A 19,916-nucleotide genomic window follows, 5' to 3' on the forward strand; every position below is an offset into this window, starting at 1 on the left:
ATATTTGATTAGGGCAGGAAAAAACCTAATTTACGTATACATAACTTAAGTTATTTAACAATAAAATGGGCACGATTAATTTTCCTGCTCTAATATTTAATTAGTACAGACAAATTGACGGCGAACGTTTGATTGTGAAATTTGTCCTATGTCATGCATAAATTAGACAAACCACGATTTTCACTTTTCCTTGAGGAGAAACTTTACAGAATCATTTAAATTCGCGGTCGATAAAACCAAAGAATGCAGTAGAATTGGAATCCAATGAAATTCTCCCAATTTATTAAATGGCAAAGGATTGTAAATCCAATATAAAATGCTGTAAATCAAAACGAGCAGGAAGAATCAAATGTATAGCAAGAGAGTTCAACATTGTCACGTGAGCCAAGTGGGAGGAGAGAAGACTAATTATGTTGTAAAGAAAAATTATATTACTAGTTAGCGCGGAAGAAGTGTTCCTTGTGAGGGCTTCTGCGGTGAGATGCAGTCGAATGTCTTCCGGGATTTCGTAGGCGTTGCAGTCACCGTCTTCATACCAAAAATTGAGATCACTTTCTGATCTGAAGATGCTGACTGTAACGATGGCAAAAATGTCCCAAAAAGATTGACCAATGCGGAATAAATTCCGGTAGACACAGATCTTCAAGGTAGAAATGTGATGAAAATTAATCAAAAGTTAAGTATTTAAAAAAAGATCAGATTTGATTTTTACGTGTCAATAGAAATTATGGTAAAATAAAATGGAAAAAAATATCTAAACCAAAAAAAAATATAAACAAACCATCACTGACAATGTTTAAAAATAATTTGAGAATGGACGGTATCCGCGAGTGACATTTACTTGTTTTTAGTACTTACCTACATCTAACTTGTAGGCATTTCTAACAGTGAATTTCAGTTCCCGAAGTTATTGAACTTGAACATGTGGCCATGTTGACCACGTCCCTCCGATACATATTGGCGCGTGATTCCAACTGCACATTCTTTTCCACAGAGCAGACGCGATATAACTTTCAGTATAATCTAGTTGCGGCCATGACTCCTCCCCGATGATTACGGAGAGCGCCCGGTAGAACGTTTGTAAAGGTGTTCGGACCACTCAGCACCCTCATGGGCGGATTATGGCGTATCTTCCGTGCGTGTCGACCGCCCCTCTTGATTTAATTCCCACGTCCCTCGTTTCACTTCCTGCCTCCTCCCCTTGACCAAACGCTAGGCGGGCCGTCTGCCTGATTCTCGCCCGGGCCTCTCCCTCCTCGCCCCCTCCCCCCCGCACCATACCGGCCGCCCACGCCAACCCTCTCGCCTCTTAAACACCGCCCTCGGAGGGATCGCGTGCCGCGTCGGAAGGGGAGGGCCCTGGACACCCAGCTGACCCCTTTCTCCAAGTGCGCGTGCACTAGGGCCGGCCACTAATCTATGACTGCATAACGCCTCGGGACCTACTACGAGGTTCTAGCCTTTAGGAGACAGGAAAGTGATGTCGAGAGATGTTAGCGTTTGCTGATGAAAGTACATAAACTGTGAGCTGACAACCGTTTTATGCACCAAAGCTCGCGGATCTGAATACAGAATAGGACGTGTGCTTCAATGTAACATGATAATTTGTATCATATGATCATTTCATAGTTAAATGACATTGTCTACCGAGGGAATATGGATTTATATCAATCCTAAGAGCCGACGGTGGAAGGGAAGAATAACAGAGGGCTGGGCAGCAAGAAGTTTTGACAGAGGTGGATGTTAGATGAAGTCGGACACTTATGAAATACACGAGAGAAGAGCAACGCGTTGCATTTTGAGAGTAGCTGAAGCAGGAAGTACTGCATTCATTTTATCCTACAGCCGGTCAAGTAGGTCTGGAAGTCAGAAACTATTACATCGCCTGACAAGAGTAAATTTTATAAGAAGGTGTTATGACAATGAGACGGGGAAGTAACTAAGAAGAGAATGGACAGGGCAACGTAAGCAAACCGCCGATTTAATGTATTAAAATTAATGATCTTTCTATGTAAGTAGTAAAAAAATGATTGATCCAAAATATTTTGGAGGAATATAAATGCTCGTACAGGACTGAATCTCGATACCCTAACTGTTTGCAGTGAAAGAAAACTTTTCTAAAATTTTCGAAAATATTGAAATGAATACAATCTGTGGTGTGAATATTCATGAAATATTCCAAAGATATCTATGCTTTCGTGAAAAATTATGGACCTAATCCGTAAAATGGGTGCAGTTAAAATTAAACATTTTCGAGACCTGTCCCTTAGTTAACTCTTGGCCTAAATAAATTATAAAGTTTTACATATGAACATAAAGTATACCTTGTGGTAACACATGTCGAGACAAATGAGTCCCGGAAATTTATATACTTATTGATACACGTAGACGGAAGCATTAAAATTGACTACAAGGCCACAAATCGTATTCGTGGTGTAGAGAGAAGCCTTCAACGGTTACCAACCTCTGGAAATGCTCACTCAGGCCCACACCCTCAGATCTAAGTCAGTATTCAGCTTCCATCCATCTCTGCTAATCATTAAAAGCATGACATTAATTACCAAGTTAGGATTTTTAGCTTGGAGGGAGGTTGAAAACTCAAGTTTTTACAGCTCACTGAACTTCAAATTGACCATTATCTTGGGTAAACTTTTACGCTGTGAACACGTGAGCATCGGTAGACGTTCGGACGAAGCAAATAAAAGTGAGGCAAGTGAACAGGAAAGGAGGCCATTTCGAAATGGAGGAAGCTTGAAGCTTATTTTTTGGATCTTACCAACGTAATCAGAGACCGGAGACAGCTGAAATCCACTATTTTCCTACAAGAGATTAATGAGAGGCAATAAAAATAAGACTTAGTTGCTGTATACCATCGTCGGCAATGTCAGTGCATTGGGTCCGGGCAATACGGCGGACGTGAGTAATGCAACGCGATTCATCCCAGACCCCAGTATTGGATGGAACCTGCATTATTTTCACCATGTACCGTAATTTTCCATCACTAATTAATCTAGTGTCCAAGCTTGTAGCTATATTTATCTTAATTATTTCCATACTACTGCCATCCAATTTTGGAACCCCCTACCCTTTCATGTTAAGAACTCCTCGTGTCCCCAGTCATTCAAGGGTACATCATTGCTTAAAACATAAAACTCTTCATTCAATTGATGATATTTTGTGCTCTATTTATGTGTATAACATTATGTATACTATGATATAAAGGTACCTATAGCCCTGATTGCCATTTTCTCGTAATTTTTCATGTTGTTACAGTTGTTTAATTTGTCGAATTAGGGTTCAATTTACCTCTCTATCCCTCTTTTGGTTGAGTTGTTGTTACTGAATTTATGGTTCCCTATGAGCTTCAAAGTTAAGTACCTTTTTGAATGCAGTATTCTGAGCAGAATAAGCATTTTTTTTCTTTGATCATATGGGTTACCCTAACGCATAAAATAGTCCATTAATTCATTCCTATGACCGATGCAGGGCCTAATGATTCTAACCCGCACCTTGGGAAGTGAACGGGGGGTGCTGAGTCGGTTCCTCTGACGACAAATGGCACCGACGTAGATCTCGTCACCTTCCCAGCCTTGGTCGCCAGCCGCAGCACTGGGTCGATGAAGTCGGGGAAGGGATAGGGGAGGAAGGCAGGAGTGGAGAGCAGCAGCACAAGGGAAAACGGTACTCGGATCCCAAAGATATGCTACCTTGGAATCGCACGGTTCAATCTTCCGTCCGTCCGGCATTGGGTTGCCCCTTAGGTCGGAGTCCCATCCGAAGCCCGAGGGTAGGGAAGATGGATCGTGTTTCGTGCCATGGGAAAAAATGGTGGTGGGAAAGAAAACGAACGAACCACCACTCTTGATTGTTTCTTTTTAAGTCCTATAAGAACAGTAAATTATTTCAACTTTAAAGAGAACAGTTCATGTTCCGTTATCAGATAATACTATCTATGTGCTTACAATCGTTAAGGCAGAGAGTTTTCATTGCAGAATGGGATATAATAAGAGGCGTGGGTTGCGTGGGAGCGACGTAATTGGACCGACGAAACACAGTTTAACATTTCGACGGAAAGGAGTTCGTTCTCACTCCAATATCCTTCCTATTCCTCAATAGATGGACTAGATGTATTCAGGCAAAAATAGTACAAACCATTAAAATAGATATTGCTTAGGAAAAGCGGACCCTCTGAGATGTTCATCTCAAAATTTCCATGAAAAAGACGTTTGTATGGAACGCTTGAGCATACAAAATATCTCGGAACACTGGAAAATTTGAAGCAAACATTCCAAAAAGGTGGAAATCTTAAATCGTGCACACAGAAAAGTCCGTAAGTTTCGCTTTTCATCTCCTTGCTTTAGTAATACCCGAATGAAATCTCACATTCCTCATCGTTGCATTCGTTTTACAAGGGTCTTGACTCAGTGTGGATTGTTCAATATTATTCAACACGGATATCAATGCCTACACCTCAGGTATTTAAATAACCACCCTAAAACTATCTTACTTTCATTCAAACTACATATCAAGCATAACATATCAGTTCACCGAATAAGGAATGGATTGTGGGAGGGGGATCGTACTCTGCAAAATATTTTGAGCCCCCTCCTGCCTGCTTCTGTGCTGGACAGATTTTGCTTAAAGACTCTTTATTTTCGGTTTTGCATCTTTTCCGGTTTCATTTTATAAATTAATTTTAATGAATTAAATGAGAACAGTGAATGATTCTTTCGAAAGTACACTCGGCGTAGCACGTTACTAGACCAGATTAACTCGAGTTTTGCGATTTTTACTCAAAATTTAAACTCTTACTTCCAAATTCCAAAGAAACTGCGGGAGATGCCGCAACAGTAACTTTTAACGGAGTCATCCGCATCAGCACTCGACCGGATATTGAGGGATCTGGGTTCGAGTCCCAGTCAAGGCGAATGATTTTTACGCTCTGAAATTGTTATCTTACTTCCAAGTTAAATGGATTCTAATTAATCTCGCAATCCAAAGTCATGATATTTGATTGCACAGAAAATGTAAAATCAAGGTAGTGACCGTATCCGAAGGATAATTTTTATACGCGTTACAAAAAACAAGCAAAATTAGTTTAGAAAAATAAATCTTATTGGTAATAGGTTCCTGACTGCAGTTTTCAAAAAAGTAATGCGCGGAAAATATATGCTGTGTATGTGTAAGAAATTTAATCTTTCAAAAATCAATAAAAATGAAAGTAAGAGTGGTATGCGTCGCCACAAATCTAGATTATGGGCGAGGAACGCAAATATTACGTCAGTTATGCGGGAAAAAGAGAAAATAATCCCGTGACTGTTATTCTGGAACGAGGAAGTGTCCCGTTGATGCAGACATAGAAAACCAACTGTCTATCGTAGGAAAAAAACTAGGTGAGTGAGTCATAAGGGATTAGCGGAGGAAAAGAGAGAGAAAAGAATGTATCAAGAGCAATGAGTTAAAAGAGGGCAGGTACCGAGAAAATTGGAAATAGGTGGAACCAAAACAATTTAAGGTGAGTGCAGGAAAGTAGTTAAAGTTTTGAGAGAGCGAAGAAGATAACGGTAAAGAGTAAAGGAAATGCAAACAGTTACGTCTCGAATATTTAGGGCAAATTTCTAGCAGATGCCAGATTTAGTAGTCCCAAGGAAAATACAATAGACTTAAAGAGTTTTTTTTGACGGGCGGAAGAGAAATGCCAGCGGAAAACTAAAATTCAAATAAACTACCGAACATGCTAAGCGTATTCACATAAAAAGAGCCTGAAATTGTCGTGCGTCGTCTTCATTTATCATTAACATGGTTCAAGAAAGATCATATAATTTTACAATGAAAAGGAATGCGGACCGTTGCTCGCATAAAATAATTGAGGACGAGAGAGAAACGGCGATAAATTGAAAACTAACTGGGAGTAAAAGATGATAAATAACATTTTAACTGATAATAATATGATGGAGACCCTGAAAAAGAGAGATGAGCTATCTGCATTTATCTGAAAAGAGACCAATAGAATGTCATATGATAAACTATCAGCGTGAGAGATTTGTGAATTGAGTCCTCTTGTCTAGTGGTTCCTAAACATTTGTTTTTGCTAAACATTTCGATACTTCAAATGTGATAAAAGTTCTAAATCGGGAAATAACGTCTATAATTAAACTTTGAAAACATGTTTAAGTGAATTTAGGCTTAAAATGGCATTTATAATGAAAAATTAATTGGCTATATTTACGCATTTCGATTCTATATTATAAAAGCAATAACTGAAGTTATATTTTATTGAGTGTACACATATTTCCAAAAGCAAAAGTTTGGCGGGAATAAAATTCATAACGTAAAAATCTAATTTCACTCCATCAAATTTCAAAATTTAGTTCATGATCACTCGGAAGAGAAAATAACTCTTGAACGATTTTCTTTATTTACTAACTTGACCGAGATAAATTACGACAATGAAACGATTTCAAATGCTTTCCTTTTGCGTATTTTGGTTCATTTAGCGAAAAACATCGTGATTTTCAGGCTGGAAACATTTCCTTTCCCAAAACTAAAAACCTTCTGGCGAAAAAACTGCTAAAAGCATCACTCTAGGTTCAAATATAGACCATTAAATGGATAATAGCACACCATTAAGATGGGTTAAAGATTGAGGTAAGAAACTTTGAGGCTTTTTTCCGTTACTTTGATATGGTCGCTTGTTTACGGAGGGTAGGCTGCTAAACCTGGCTCTCCAGCCATCCTCTTCCTCCGTGCCATGGACGGGCAGCAGTAAAGCTAAGCTATTCAATCCAACCACCAGCATTTCAGGTAAAAGCAGAGATAAATATCCTAACGTTAAAGTAAGAAGAGGATAACCAAAAAAGAGGTAGAATGATAACTTAGAAGCGAGCTGAAAACTAACCGAAGAAGGGAGAAGTCATGGGCGTAGTACAGAAAAAAAGATGAAAAAATCCCGCTTTGCCATTGGTGTTAAATTTATAAACATCATCGTAATTGATAAGCGATGGTACAAAATTCATCTAGTACTGTGACCACTTATTTTGTGAAATTCATAAATACGCAGTAGGAGGAGAAACTCCTTTTCCGTAACACCTACTGATTTCCAGACAGTCTAAATCCACACATTTTGGTAATCGGGAAATACGAGTAAATCAGTAAAATAAATGACAAAGGAGAACATTTTGGCCGAAAAAAAGCAGAAACAAGTTTATAACACCGCTTGCTACGCAACTTCATTGTCCCTCTATGAAAACACATGTTGTATTTCAACACTCAGCCACACATTATACTAAATACACACACAATGAGGTGTTCGATTCGATGTATAAGTGAGAAATAGAACTGGATTCTTGCTAAGCATTATTTTATATTTAATCAAAAAATTAACTAACGCCTCTTGGAATAATTCCGCTCTTGTGAGAAATAGCTAGAAGGTCTAGCTAAGAAAATTAAGGAATCGAATGAGAGAGGTTGCCAAAATGCTATCATGGCGTTCCTCAAATTCTTTAGTAGAACATATGAAGATGGTAATGACTCATCGCATGTGCAAGGATACAGAGACGTGTTCCCATAAAATAAAGGATCCCCTAGATATTTATGAGCTGGATGTACAATGGGAAAAATTCAGAGAAACAGGATTCATAGCGGGATGATATTCATAATGTCTACCGGATAGGTCTTGAAGATGAAAGCGGAGAACTTCCTGGAGGTTTGAGAAGATAGACTTTCGCATCCGCCTATTATTCTGCCTCCCATTATCTTTGGCGTAGTGAATGGATCACGGGACAAAGAATTTGCAACGAGAGCCATATTATTTGGAAATTTGCATCATTGACTTGACCCTGTAATTTGAAAGTAACAGTGTACTGCTGGTACGGCGCCATTTATTGAGCGAGGTTTTCAGCCGAAGAACATGGAAGCCACCATTTGATTACCAAAAAATATGCTTTAATAGCCAATAGGCGTAGTGGCAATATTTCTAATATTTAGTGTTGCTTCTCATAGAGCTTGCCTCAATAGATAGATTTTTTCCTTCATGACATACGGCGATTAATATGGAAAACTGGTCAACATGTCAAAATATTTCATGCACTCCTCGTACTTTTTGATGATCGAAACAGCTTTTAGTCGATCAGAACAAGAACTAAAATTTCGGTTTAAAAGATTGTTAAAATGTAACAAACTGGGGTCGACATTATTATTTCAAGAAACTTTCAAGTGTGGACAATAAAAATATAGCATAAAAATGTAATACGCATGCAACATTTTTTATTTTATCATGTAACTTCTACTATTATTTTATTTCCTCTTGCTTCAAATCAAAATGGCGAGTTCATCCTCATAGCTATAACTCAAACCACATGGAACATGGAAAAGAATGGAGGGATATGAGGTTTTCAGCGAGTGCTAGATGTAGTGTAGCTATAATATTATTTAAAAAAGAATACTGTGAGCAATACAAATGGTATCACGGAAGCACTCTGAATATTTAATTTGTTTTATTGATAATTGAATAGACGAAGAGGAACCCCTACGAAGAAGGACTTGACGTGACAAGAATGCGACGAAATATTTGCACTGAAAACAAATTTTGAGCATACTCTATGATAGTTAAGGATCTGATGACAACATTACTGTATAGAAGGAATATAAAGAAAGGAATTTAAGAAGAAGATAATATTGGGAAAATGAAAACACTGAATATACCTAATTAAAGAACACATTAGGGAACTATAGAAATTCATTTTTGGGAATGCTAACTGCTGACGAACACTGGGCACAGGCAGTTCTGACAATCGATGTACAGTTAGCTTGATTTTTAAGGTATTTTTTATTTATACCTAGAACAATACATATCATTAGTACATAATATCTAAGGTCCCCTCTGATGATAATACATTCTGATCTTACGGGGAGCTCACTTGGAAATTCGAAATGAATTTTGAATTTGGAAATTTGAATAGATTATAAAAGTATCATCGATATAACCCACTAATTATTTGTTAGTAACTTATTTACGCCAGAATTCTTATATACCCTAGAACCGAAAACATCACAAGCTATTTCATTTATAATTGGTTGATTATAACTAATTTTGCAAATTAAATTGAAATTAAAGACTCATCATTGACAAAATTTGTTGTTTTGTGGAATCAGAGTACATTGTGAGCAGATTCTTGCGGTATGGGCAGGCAATATTAGGGTACTTCTCTTACTGTTAGGATCTGAACTACAACTACTTGTGTATGCTACATTGACCGCGGGATATTGGCCTGGGAAAAAAGCGATGAATGCATGGGAAGTAACTAAAAAACTTAAATGCCACTATGAGATATAACAACTGTATCTCAGGAGGGTGAATACGGTAAAAAGATACGATGAGAATAGTGTGCACATAACCAAGAGGTCAGATGAACGGTATTAGTGCACAAAAGGCATGCGATTCCAGACAGCTTAGAGGCAACTGCCTCTTGGATTTACACACTTATCACATGGAAATTATTTCCTCAAACATCATAGTTTTAGCAATTTCGTACAAAAGCCCTGTTAGTAGGGTAAGTATGCGATCGGAGTTGACTATACTCAGTGTAAACTTTCATATTATTGAGGAAGCATAGACATTTTGGAGCGGGACATGGCTTTTACAAGAGTATTCTCCTTAGGCGGGTGTAATCTGAAACACCCTCGCAAAAAAAATAATTCCTGAGATGAAATCCGTTTCGTCGACCCGTAAATCCGGTGTGTATGCCGTTCGAGTCTTTTAACTCCCCAACTGCCTCAGGCGAATCGAGAAGGCACGAACAGCCGCCAACCGGCTCAGCGCTTTGCTCGCTCCGAGGATGAGGGGAAGGGACGCCGAGGAGGAGGAGGAAGCATCTGAGGAGAGGAGAAGAAGTGGGTCGAAGACGATGAGACTGCCGACGCTTTCGGTCCGGTGTGTCTCGGAGGACTGTACCATGGCAGGGCGAGCCAATTTATGGCCGAAGGAAACTGAAGACGAGAGGAAAGAGTGGTCGACTTATGGGGTGTGGTTTTCATGGTAGCACCAAATCATAGGTTACTTGTGCCTGTCTCTTCGATGCTCAGAAGCGTGAAAATTAGGTAAAAAAGAATAGTGCAGTAATTACAACGATAACCCACCATTCAAAGGAAAACTAACTGAATCATAAGGTAGTACATCTACAAGAATTGTCATAAATGGCCTTCTCTTTAAAATAAGTTTCTTTTAATAAGGATGTATGCATCATAGCTATCTCCAAAGGCTAAGTGAATATTCCCTAGTACTTGATGTATTCTTTCTCCGAGAACATGTATTCTATATTATACCATTGTATGATAAATTTGCTTGATGAGCAGGCATAGTAGAACTTTCACCATGAAATATCCTAGTCGCAAAGTATCTATCCTGGTGTGATTTTACAAAGTATTTGATAGGGCCTTGAGAGGCTTGAGCACATAGATAAAGATCATTAAACCTCTGCAACTCATAAGATAATAATATAATTTATCTAGGCAATCAATAAAGAAGGTGTCAAAAATTCTTTTCGAAACATGATCATCATCACGATAACGTTTACGCCAGTATTGTTGAGTTTTCGATTTCTAACCGCTTCAAAGAAAGTGAGAAAATGTATTACAAGAATCTGAAAATACCTTTACATAAATATAATTATATGATAAATGGATTTGCAAGAAAAAGAATGCTGATAAATTCCTAAGATTCTAAATTGCTGGTGATGGCATGAAACTGGTTTCTCTCGCATGCGTGTCACTGACGATACAAGATTTACTATATAATCACGGAAAAAACTGAAATAAAAACTAAACTAATTGATATGAATAACGAAAAAACAAATATGGTGAAAAGCTAATCGATGCGAGCTCTAGAGGTAACATTTTTAAGTTTTAAACGACTTTCCAGCTTTGAAAGTATGTGCCGCACACATAATTCAAAACTCGGCACTGAAGGTATGAGCATTGCCCATTTCGGAAGAGTTTTAGAGTGCTTTTACCGTCTCTTCAATCGATAAAGACCACTTCAAAGGAGGTTCTTGTTTCCCGGTGCCGACACTTTCTTAACCGTTCACTTGTGAGGCGAGGAAATGACACAACGGCGATGTATTGGCTACGCGTGGGTGAGTTCAACGGTTGCATAGAAAGGCATTCGCTACACGCGCTCTCCTATGCATTGGGAACGGCGGTACCCTGTGCAAAGATGACGAAAACCATCTTCCTAAAAAGAGAATACCTTCATCCGAATTTTCATGTAAATGGGAAAATTGTTCATCATTTCCTCGAGCGGACACATCCTTCATTTTGGAGACAGAGCGCTTCAAAACCAAACATCATCTCACTTTCTCCAAGTGTTTTTCACTTTAGAGTAACGTGATTTTTGAAAACGTTACCTTATGGTAATATTTTTACCTCAAACACATTAACGTGAGTTATAATATACGTTAAAATAGCGTGGGAACTAATTTAAGTAAATTTGTACTACGGTAAATATTTGAAATCGAAGTTTGACACATAATGAACGAATCTTTGATGAAATTCCTAAATCTTTTGATATTGTGAATATTATTGACGTAGAGTTGGAAAAGTTCCATCGCTGAAACGAGGGAAAAATTGTACTCGGAAAGTCTTACTCCCTAAAACTAATTTGTTATCAAATATTGCAGGGGATTATATGTAATTCATAAGCAAAAAATAAAAAATGCCATATCCAAAACATGCCTTTTACCTACTCAGAAAGTTTGTCTTTGTAGTTTAGTAAGTTTACCTTTGTAAACAAAATACGAGCTCGTATTTTGTCAACAAAGTCTAACCACGATCTGTTAATAATTTTATAGAAAAATGAAGTACTATACGTTTTTCATTGAATTTCATTTTTTTTAATATACCAACTTTTTGTCACATATGAGATGAGGTACACACTAGAATATCGTATGTCGATAGCACCACTTGTACTCGATAATTTTTATTACTTGAAGATGATAATATAATACGGAGGATCCCAATTTTTTAATTTCACCTCCCTAAACCATTAAAATGCGCCTCCTCTAAGTAACAGTGTGCCAAAACATAGATTTTTAAAATATGAAGAATCATGAAAATGGAAGCCCATGATTTTCATATGCAAGAATACTTGAGATATTTTCCGCACTTTGACGCGCAGTCAGGACGAATAGATTAGGATTCCTTCATTTAATGGATTAAATTAGAGAAATAAAAATTACTTTCACTCTTTGGCCAATCTATGTTCTCCATTTGTAGTACATACTACTCCTCACAAGACTTAATTTGACCTTCAATAATGAAATATTTGCAAAATATTTTGCAATTGCTACTGTAGACTTCATATTTGATCTAGATTATACAGGTATGTATATACATTTTCAGAAATGATTTTGCTTCACCATGGATTAGTTCACGGCTACTCGTCATGATTACGAAATGTAGCACATAAGAATTTATTTCTTTGACGGGTAATTTTTCTTCCGAGATTTCTCCCACGTTCATCAAGCAAAAGGTATCCCTATCGACAAAGGGATGCTATGCTACAGCATAACATCCCTTTGCATGTGTGCACTGAATGGCTTTGAAATGGATGTACCGATTTTATCAGTTGGGACAACTTTATCATCAAATATTAATTTATCCATTACCTCTTGTTTATTCCTGCGTTTCGAAGACATGATAGCAAGTATGAACGGGAAACCGTGAATCGGTAAGTCAAAAGGATTTTTTCACGTTTAACCGGAGAGAATTAATGTTTCTTGGGATCCTAAGAAGTCTCATTTGGCCCACCATTGCGGGTCACGGGTTGATCCACAAGGACTGTACAACAAATAATTCCACGGGATCAGTTTACGGGAACCCTCGAAACAGTGACCTTTGCCGTCCGTCAACTTACCAAGTCAGGTAACTAAATTGACGACTTTCATGTTTTCATTTGAAAATAATGCCAGCGACATAATGTCGATGTGGAGGATTTCGATTCAGAATATTGGATTGTAATTTAAATTAACAATTCATCAGTGGTGGGATGAAAATCTGAATAAGTATTCAGAATTATTTATTGTGCTAGTCTTTGCGTTTCCCGTAATTGAATCTAAAACACGACCGAAAAGTTCATCAAGTACTAAGCAACTACTATCCCCAACATTTCATCAGGGCAACCGAAGGGAGTGTCAATGCGTCATCGGCCAATTGCTTCGAAGGATTGAGAAATCTGTTGCTGAGTTCTTCGACGGAAACTGTCCCTCTCCTTGGGTTATTCGGAAACAATCGACCTATTCCAACTGCTTGTTTTTCTAAGAGAGCCATGCGTTTTCCCTTGCTGCAATCGTCATTGTGTCGGGGGGGCGATTACGAAGCTTTGGACAGCAAACCTTACACGACCACTTCCATAACCACACGCCTTCGACTTCCACTTTGGCGAGGATGTGTGTATTTTTGATGGGAGAGGAGGGTGAGGGGAAAGCGAGTTCCTCCCCATTCAATGCTCATTTTTGTTTTCCATGGCGGCTAAAAAGGCCAACCGCGACAAACGGGCGCTTTCAATTCCTCACCTGTCATTTGCGCAAACCTGTCCCGAAGGTGTTTTTCGGAAACACCTTGCCACGCCTAAGGATACGGATGTTCAGCTTGCTTGCGACGTCCAAATCGCGGGCACACATACGGAAGTTTTCACTCGGGCACGTTCGGATAGGAGGAGGCACGCGGCAAAACAATTCCGACCATCTGCTCTCTCCCACGACACACCGTAATTCTTGCACCGCTCCAGGAGTTACGTTACAAAACTGTCTTCATTACATAACATTATTTTTGTCAGCCGCGGCCCTTTCTACTTTCAGCGTCTTCCAGAGAAAGGATGGAATTAAATCGTGGAAATTAGTTCTTGATTGACCTTGCACGCTTCGTGCTGAACGAGTTTTCTCAATGGAGACGTCTTCCTTTAGTAGTTTCAGAAATGTGCTAATAATTTGTTAAAGGTTTAGCCACAGAACCTGCTTAACTAAATGTGTATATTGTATAGTTCATATTGGTAGGCAGCACATAATTCTCAACTCCTTTTGGCTTCTACATGTGGGTTACTGAAATTTACGGTTCCTAAATTCCAGCACAATTAGAAACATGAGGACGTTAAACTAAACAAAATTCTTGACAGGCTCATTTACTTGCACATGGTTGCAAGTAATCAGTAACGGTAAAAAAGTTTGTATGCTCAAGAAACTTTGAAACACAACAAATTACGTCATTATGATGATTTATTTTTTAAGTACGCCGTTGAGACTAGAATACATAGTGCTTACGTCAGAGATTAGAGCAAAGCTTTCGCATAAAGAAAAAACACACAAGACGGTAGGAAACTGGATTTCCTCTTGACATAATTGAACAAACATTAATTTGCTACCTCATAATCTGAGTGATAAAAACTAATACATTGTACAGTGGAGTTTTTAGCATACTGTTTTGTACCAGGGCTTGTACTAAGGGCGATCACCGAGAAATTGTTATATTTCAACGCATTAAAACTTATTTCCTTCGATAGACTGCAGTCAAAATGCACTGTCGCTCAATGATAAGGTTGATATTGAGAGCAAAGAGCGTATAATATCACAGAGAAGGAGAAGACAATTCTCAAAGGTGGACTTACTCGTAAATAATAAATCGTAATTGTAATCCCTAATGATTGAGGCATTCTCAATTAAGGACGTCTGGCTGAGGATAGAATAAATGGACGAAAATCATTCTACATGTTGGCTGTGCAGCAATTAACCGAGTAATTGGTATTGAAAACTACACGAACTGTAATAATGTCCTCGTCGTCAATAACAAATAATTTTTTCTTACCCACTGTACTACCAAATAGTCATAAAGTAGGTTGTGCATAGAAGATCATGTAAAGTAGTTTTTAGTCATTCCTTCAAAGACTGCGGAAGTTTATGTTATCAATAAGATAGGTCAACAACCGAAGTGGTATGAAGTTGCTAGGGATTGGGATGGACTAACGCACTGACTTCCCACTTAGAGGACACATGTTCGTATCCTGGAGACGAAAGATATTTTCAGTGGTACCCAGATCCCTACTACAGGTAATTTTTGGAGAAAACTTTGAGTGAGTACGCCGTCCGTCGAATGGGATGGTAAACTGCATGCATTTTTGTATGAGTGTGTGCGCTGCTGTGGGTGTAGTTTTCCATGTTGTTGTTTTGGATGTGGTGTTGTTATCTTTTACGGGTGGTGACCTAACACTCCCGGCCACACGCCCTTGCGACGGCTTGCGGGGTATTATGTAGATGTAGAGGAAACTGCGGACCCCTTGGCGCCTATTGTTAAGAGTGGGCTAATGCCAACGCCGGGTTTCTCTACACCCTTTTTCCTTTCCCATCCATCTCTAATGGCGTAAATGACCTTAGCTGTCGGTCGCCTTCCCTAAAACTACTACTACTATGAAGTTGCAACGAAAAATACTATTAAGTGCTGAGACAACACATAGTTTAATTCTGAGAGGACGACCCAAGGCACTTATAATAATCCACCGTCCTTTTTTCTATTTCCGATGCTACTTCAGATGTTACCATACACATTACTACATCATGTACTGAAAGATTACACATGAGCGTGTATCTAGAGGCGTTAGGAAATCGGTCTCTTATTATTTACGCGCGAAAAGTTGTGAATTTGCTTATTAATATGTTCGCGTAAGGCAGAAGCAGATGGAAACGACGTCTACAAGGTTTGTGCCAAAAGTAGTAGAACAGAGTCGATTGAAAAAAATTATTGCTGGAATTGATACATTTACTCAAAATTCTTCGAAGTAGCACCCTTGTGCGTTTCACACACCGCTGTCATCGGGTTTTCCATGCCTCTTACGCCTTCTGGAAGGTGGCACCCGGAATGCTGCTAAGCTCCCTCATCACGACCTGTTATAATGATTCCGCCAAGCTGTAGTGACGTTCTATCATCACAAATTTGAGGTGGAGGAATGGGAAGAAGTGGGGCATTGTCTAAAAAATTTGGATCCTCACTCATATGGTCGGGAAGCTCTTGGCATATGCGGACGAGCATTTGGGCTCGTTCAAAACAGTTTCTATTTTTTAAATTTTCTTCGGAAGGGCAACAACTGCGCTTCTGCGATTCTCATATGCCATGAGTAAATTCGTCATCACCGATCAATAAGGCTCCGATGCAAACTGAATTCCGTAGTCAATCACACACCATACTCGCTTCACCGATTAACAACTAAAACTAATTGTGGGCCATTCATATCAAGATTATACAAGCAACGGGCATGAGAATACTTTCAAAATAACTTGGAAAGGATTGCAGGGGAGAGAGATGAAGCTCCAAGCTAAGTATGATACATGGTGGGGAAGTGAGACTAAGCGTGGCTTAAATGCGGCAATCTGATACGCAGTTTGATCTAACGTCAGAGGGGAGTGGGAGTCTAAGCGGTCGATTACCTAGCACCGATTTAGCCAATACCATTGTGACATGGATTTTATGAAGGATTCTAAAGACGACCACTATAACGTGATGCCATGGTGGTGAGTAGCACGAAGACAGTTATTATTGGTACGTTTTGAAGCAAAAAACGGCTGGGTTCAGGAAGGGTTTCAGTGTCGGGGGAACAAATCTCTGGAAAAAAACGCCTTCGTAGGGGCATCCGCCCTTTGCTCACCTTTCCGAATCCACCTCCGGGATCTCCTCCCCGCAGGGCGGGCCTTCACCTTCCGTCCTTCCTCCCTCCTCGCCGACATCTACGACGCCCTCTTCCGGGGGCAAATCCACCAGTTCCACCGCCACGCTTTCGCTTTCACCGTTTTTCACATCCTCCTCCGCCAAACCCTCGACACCCAAAACACAGTCGCCACGCAGAACCTCCGGCACCACTACAACGTCCGCACCGCACCCTCCCCTCGGAGAAATCGCTGCACCACCGACACGCGGCCCGAAAAACCGCGGCCATCTCCTAACGGGCACCGGGTTCCAAGGGGCCGTGGCCCTCCCGGCACCCTCCAGCCAGCCCCTGGCCGATGCACTTCTTCTGAAGTCCCCCTCACGACCCTCCTCGTCCTCGCATACCTCCCGTTCTCTCTTCGCGTCCCAGTCGAAGGCCCCACCGGGAGACTGGTCGTCGTCTGGACCCCCACCACTGCTTTCCGTCGCCCACACGCCCATGGCGGCTGGTCCGTCCCCCGTCTCCGAAGGCGCCTCAGATTCAGCGAGACCGGCCCGGCGGAGGGCCCTCCCGTACGGGCCCCCGCTGTCCCGGGTCCCTCGCGTCGACCACCGCGTCCTCGCCTCCGGGAAGTGGTCCTCTGGTCGCCTTCTACCCGGTCGCTTGGGTTGTGGGGTCCGTAGGTCTATGAGGTCTCCCGGCTCCGGGTGGAAGCGGTTCTTCGACTCCCGCCGGGAGTCGGTGCGGTCCAGGGGCATCGCGTCGGCGTCGGCCTTCCTCTCATGGACCTGCGAGGGAGGACGAAAGGGATGTGATAGTGAAAAACGTGTTCTGAGGTAGGAGATGCCTTCTCTTCGGGGAAGGCGCGACTCCACCCGTATTTTCCTCGGAAACGCCCCACGGCATTGAAAATTTGCGGTGCGGCAGGAATGAATAGCGAGATTTTCCTTGGGGCACTTCCGTGCAAAACGTTTCCGGGTGACTTGGGCAAAAGTTTCAAAGACCTATATCCTGCACAGATTGGAGAAGTAGATCTCAGACATAAAAGCACCCCGAAAATCTATTGAGCGGTGTTTCCTCTGTAAACCTAATATTATATTTTAGGGAATTTTACAATGGGTTTCGGGGACCATCTTCCTGTCATTGCATGGTAGATTACCTTCAATAACATCTGTAGCTACTTTTAGTGACAGTTGTTATTGAGAGGTGTACGCATTTTAATTCAGGCCGCCTCCTTACATATTTTCAGCGACAAAATAGGAAGTAAAACATCTAAAATCAGATAAAACTTTTGAAGATGGCATTTTATAATGAAAGGTTATCTATGACAATAATGTTAGACTCTGAAAATAAATCCCTAAAAAAGTAAATTAATTATATTAGGCTAAGGTAATCAAGAACAAATGTTTCTCAAAAGATTAGATTTCCTGAAATTTACTTCGACATCGATGGGATATGAAGTTTGATAAGATATGTACTGAGAGTTGTTGCCTCGCAGAAACTATGAAGTTCAGTAGAAAATATTAAAATGGAAAATAATACTGATGCATATATATATATAAATATATATATATATATATATTTATAAACATTATTAAATTTGTAAAAGTTTCACTCTTTTCTTTGGATTGACGTATCAAGTCAAAGAGTCTGCGACGTCTGCCCTGTGAACATTTAGAAAAACTCTTCTCGTACCTGAAGGAATAGAACCAAAAAGTTACCAGATAGCGTTAGTAATCAAATGAATTATATTTATGTCGTTAAGACACGAAGGTGGTCATTTAAACGTGCATAATTGACCGTATGGATTTGAATGAGCGATCACTCAACAGGCGTATAAGTCGATTGTTGAGGATCGCGTGATGGATGGCAAGGATCTCTGTTCATTCGTGCCGTTCTTATCTGGTTTTTAGTTGTAGTGAATCGAACATTCGCTATCAGCTACGTTTTACATGAAATATTGAACTTGTCTATTTTTTAAAGTTCAACCGCAAGCATTAAAATACTTATGAACATAAACAGAACTGCCAGACGCACCATCACCGAGTCATCAGGTTGCTCACAAGAAACGATAGAAAACACAGTATGCACCAAAGGAGTCGAGATGATGTCTCCATTTGGGGAGAATTTGTAGGTTCACGAATTCCCCTGCCAATTATATGCTTGAAATACACCTTCGTTTGAACTGCATTGAATACTACGGCTTTGGTCCGATTCTGATTATGATGACAAAGTGTTTAGACTTCTTAGAACTTAGCATTTCTAAAGTTTCGCACGGCATAAGTTTATTAAAATATATATCCCTGGTCGGTCGGCATATACCTACCTAACGTCGATAAAGATAACATAATAATACGGGTAATGACACGTCATTTTGACTACGATATCCGTAATAAAAAATCTGACTACAGGAAAACTGCGCTCGCTTGAAAGTAAACGTATGTAAAAGACCAATGGGGAAGTCAAGAGGAAGGTAATAGTGAATGATGACCTGGACATATCCGGAATAAACCCAACAGTACAGTGACGGACAATTACCGGCGATATTTTTAAGATACGCATCGAATACAAATCTGCGATAAGATTAGTTTACAAAGGAGACAACGAACATGACGATGGACAAGGAGTTTTGGCCACTACAAAATTTTTGCTAGAAACTAAAAGAGTTCGACTTATTACCTAAATTGCAAAAAAAAGTTAGTTTGTCGGAGGAGCTTTTCATCAGCAATAATTTGTTTGGGGGAGTTTTTCCCCAACCACCCGAATCGAAGGCGGAGGGAGCAAGAAAAACGTCGTCATTTGGGTTATCCTCGGGAATCGACAACGGAATGCCGGGTGTATGGATCGCCGTCGAAATGGGGCTTCGCGCTGCTGATTGAATATCGTCAATATGTTCATGTATCGATGATGTTGGATTTCTGAAGCGATTCGATGATGCTGAAGTTGCTTTAGAGCATAAATGCCCGTGGGAAATGTTGTGCCTAAACGTCTCTCTTACATTGTAGCGAGCACCTCTCGGAGGAAATTCTCAACAATTATCCACTACGCGCTCCACCCACAAGCCAGAATGCGATTCGTACACGAGTTTCAGCATGATTTATACGCAACCATGCTTAAAAGTTACCAAAGAGCGGTCAATTTAAATAAGGAAGGATGTATTTCATATCCAACATCACATTCAATAGTTTAGTGACTTAATGTTTTCACTATTTTCTAATTTGCAACTGTCCTT

At 40.0% G+C, this 19,916-nt stretch overlaps 1 protein-coding gene across 2 annotated transcripts in view; it reads right to left on the reverse strand.

Moving 5' to 3' along the window:
• bdg (sodium-dependent transporter bedraggled) overlaps nt 1-19,916 on the reverse strand; it is a 127,087-nt gene that overhangs the window by 52,178 nt on the left and 54,993 nt on the right. For both annotated transcript variants that reach the window (XM_071587950.1, XM_071587942.1), the window contains exon 2: nt 16,685-17,472. In XM_071587950.1, coding sequence (XP_071444051.1) covers nt 16,685-17,442 — 758 coding nt within the window. In that variant the 5' untranslated portion in view covers nt 17,443-17,472. The remainder of the gene's footprint in view (nt 1-16,684; nt 17,473-19,916) is intronic.

Source organism: Hetaerina americana, unplaced genomic scaffold, assembly GCF_022747635.1.
Source record: "Hetaerina americana unplaced genomic scaffold, ioHetAmer1.1.p SCAF_1, whole genome shotgun sequence".
Lineage (NCBI taxonomy): Eukaryota > Metazoa > Arthropoda > Insecta > Odonata > Calopterygidae > Hetaerina > Hetaerina americana.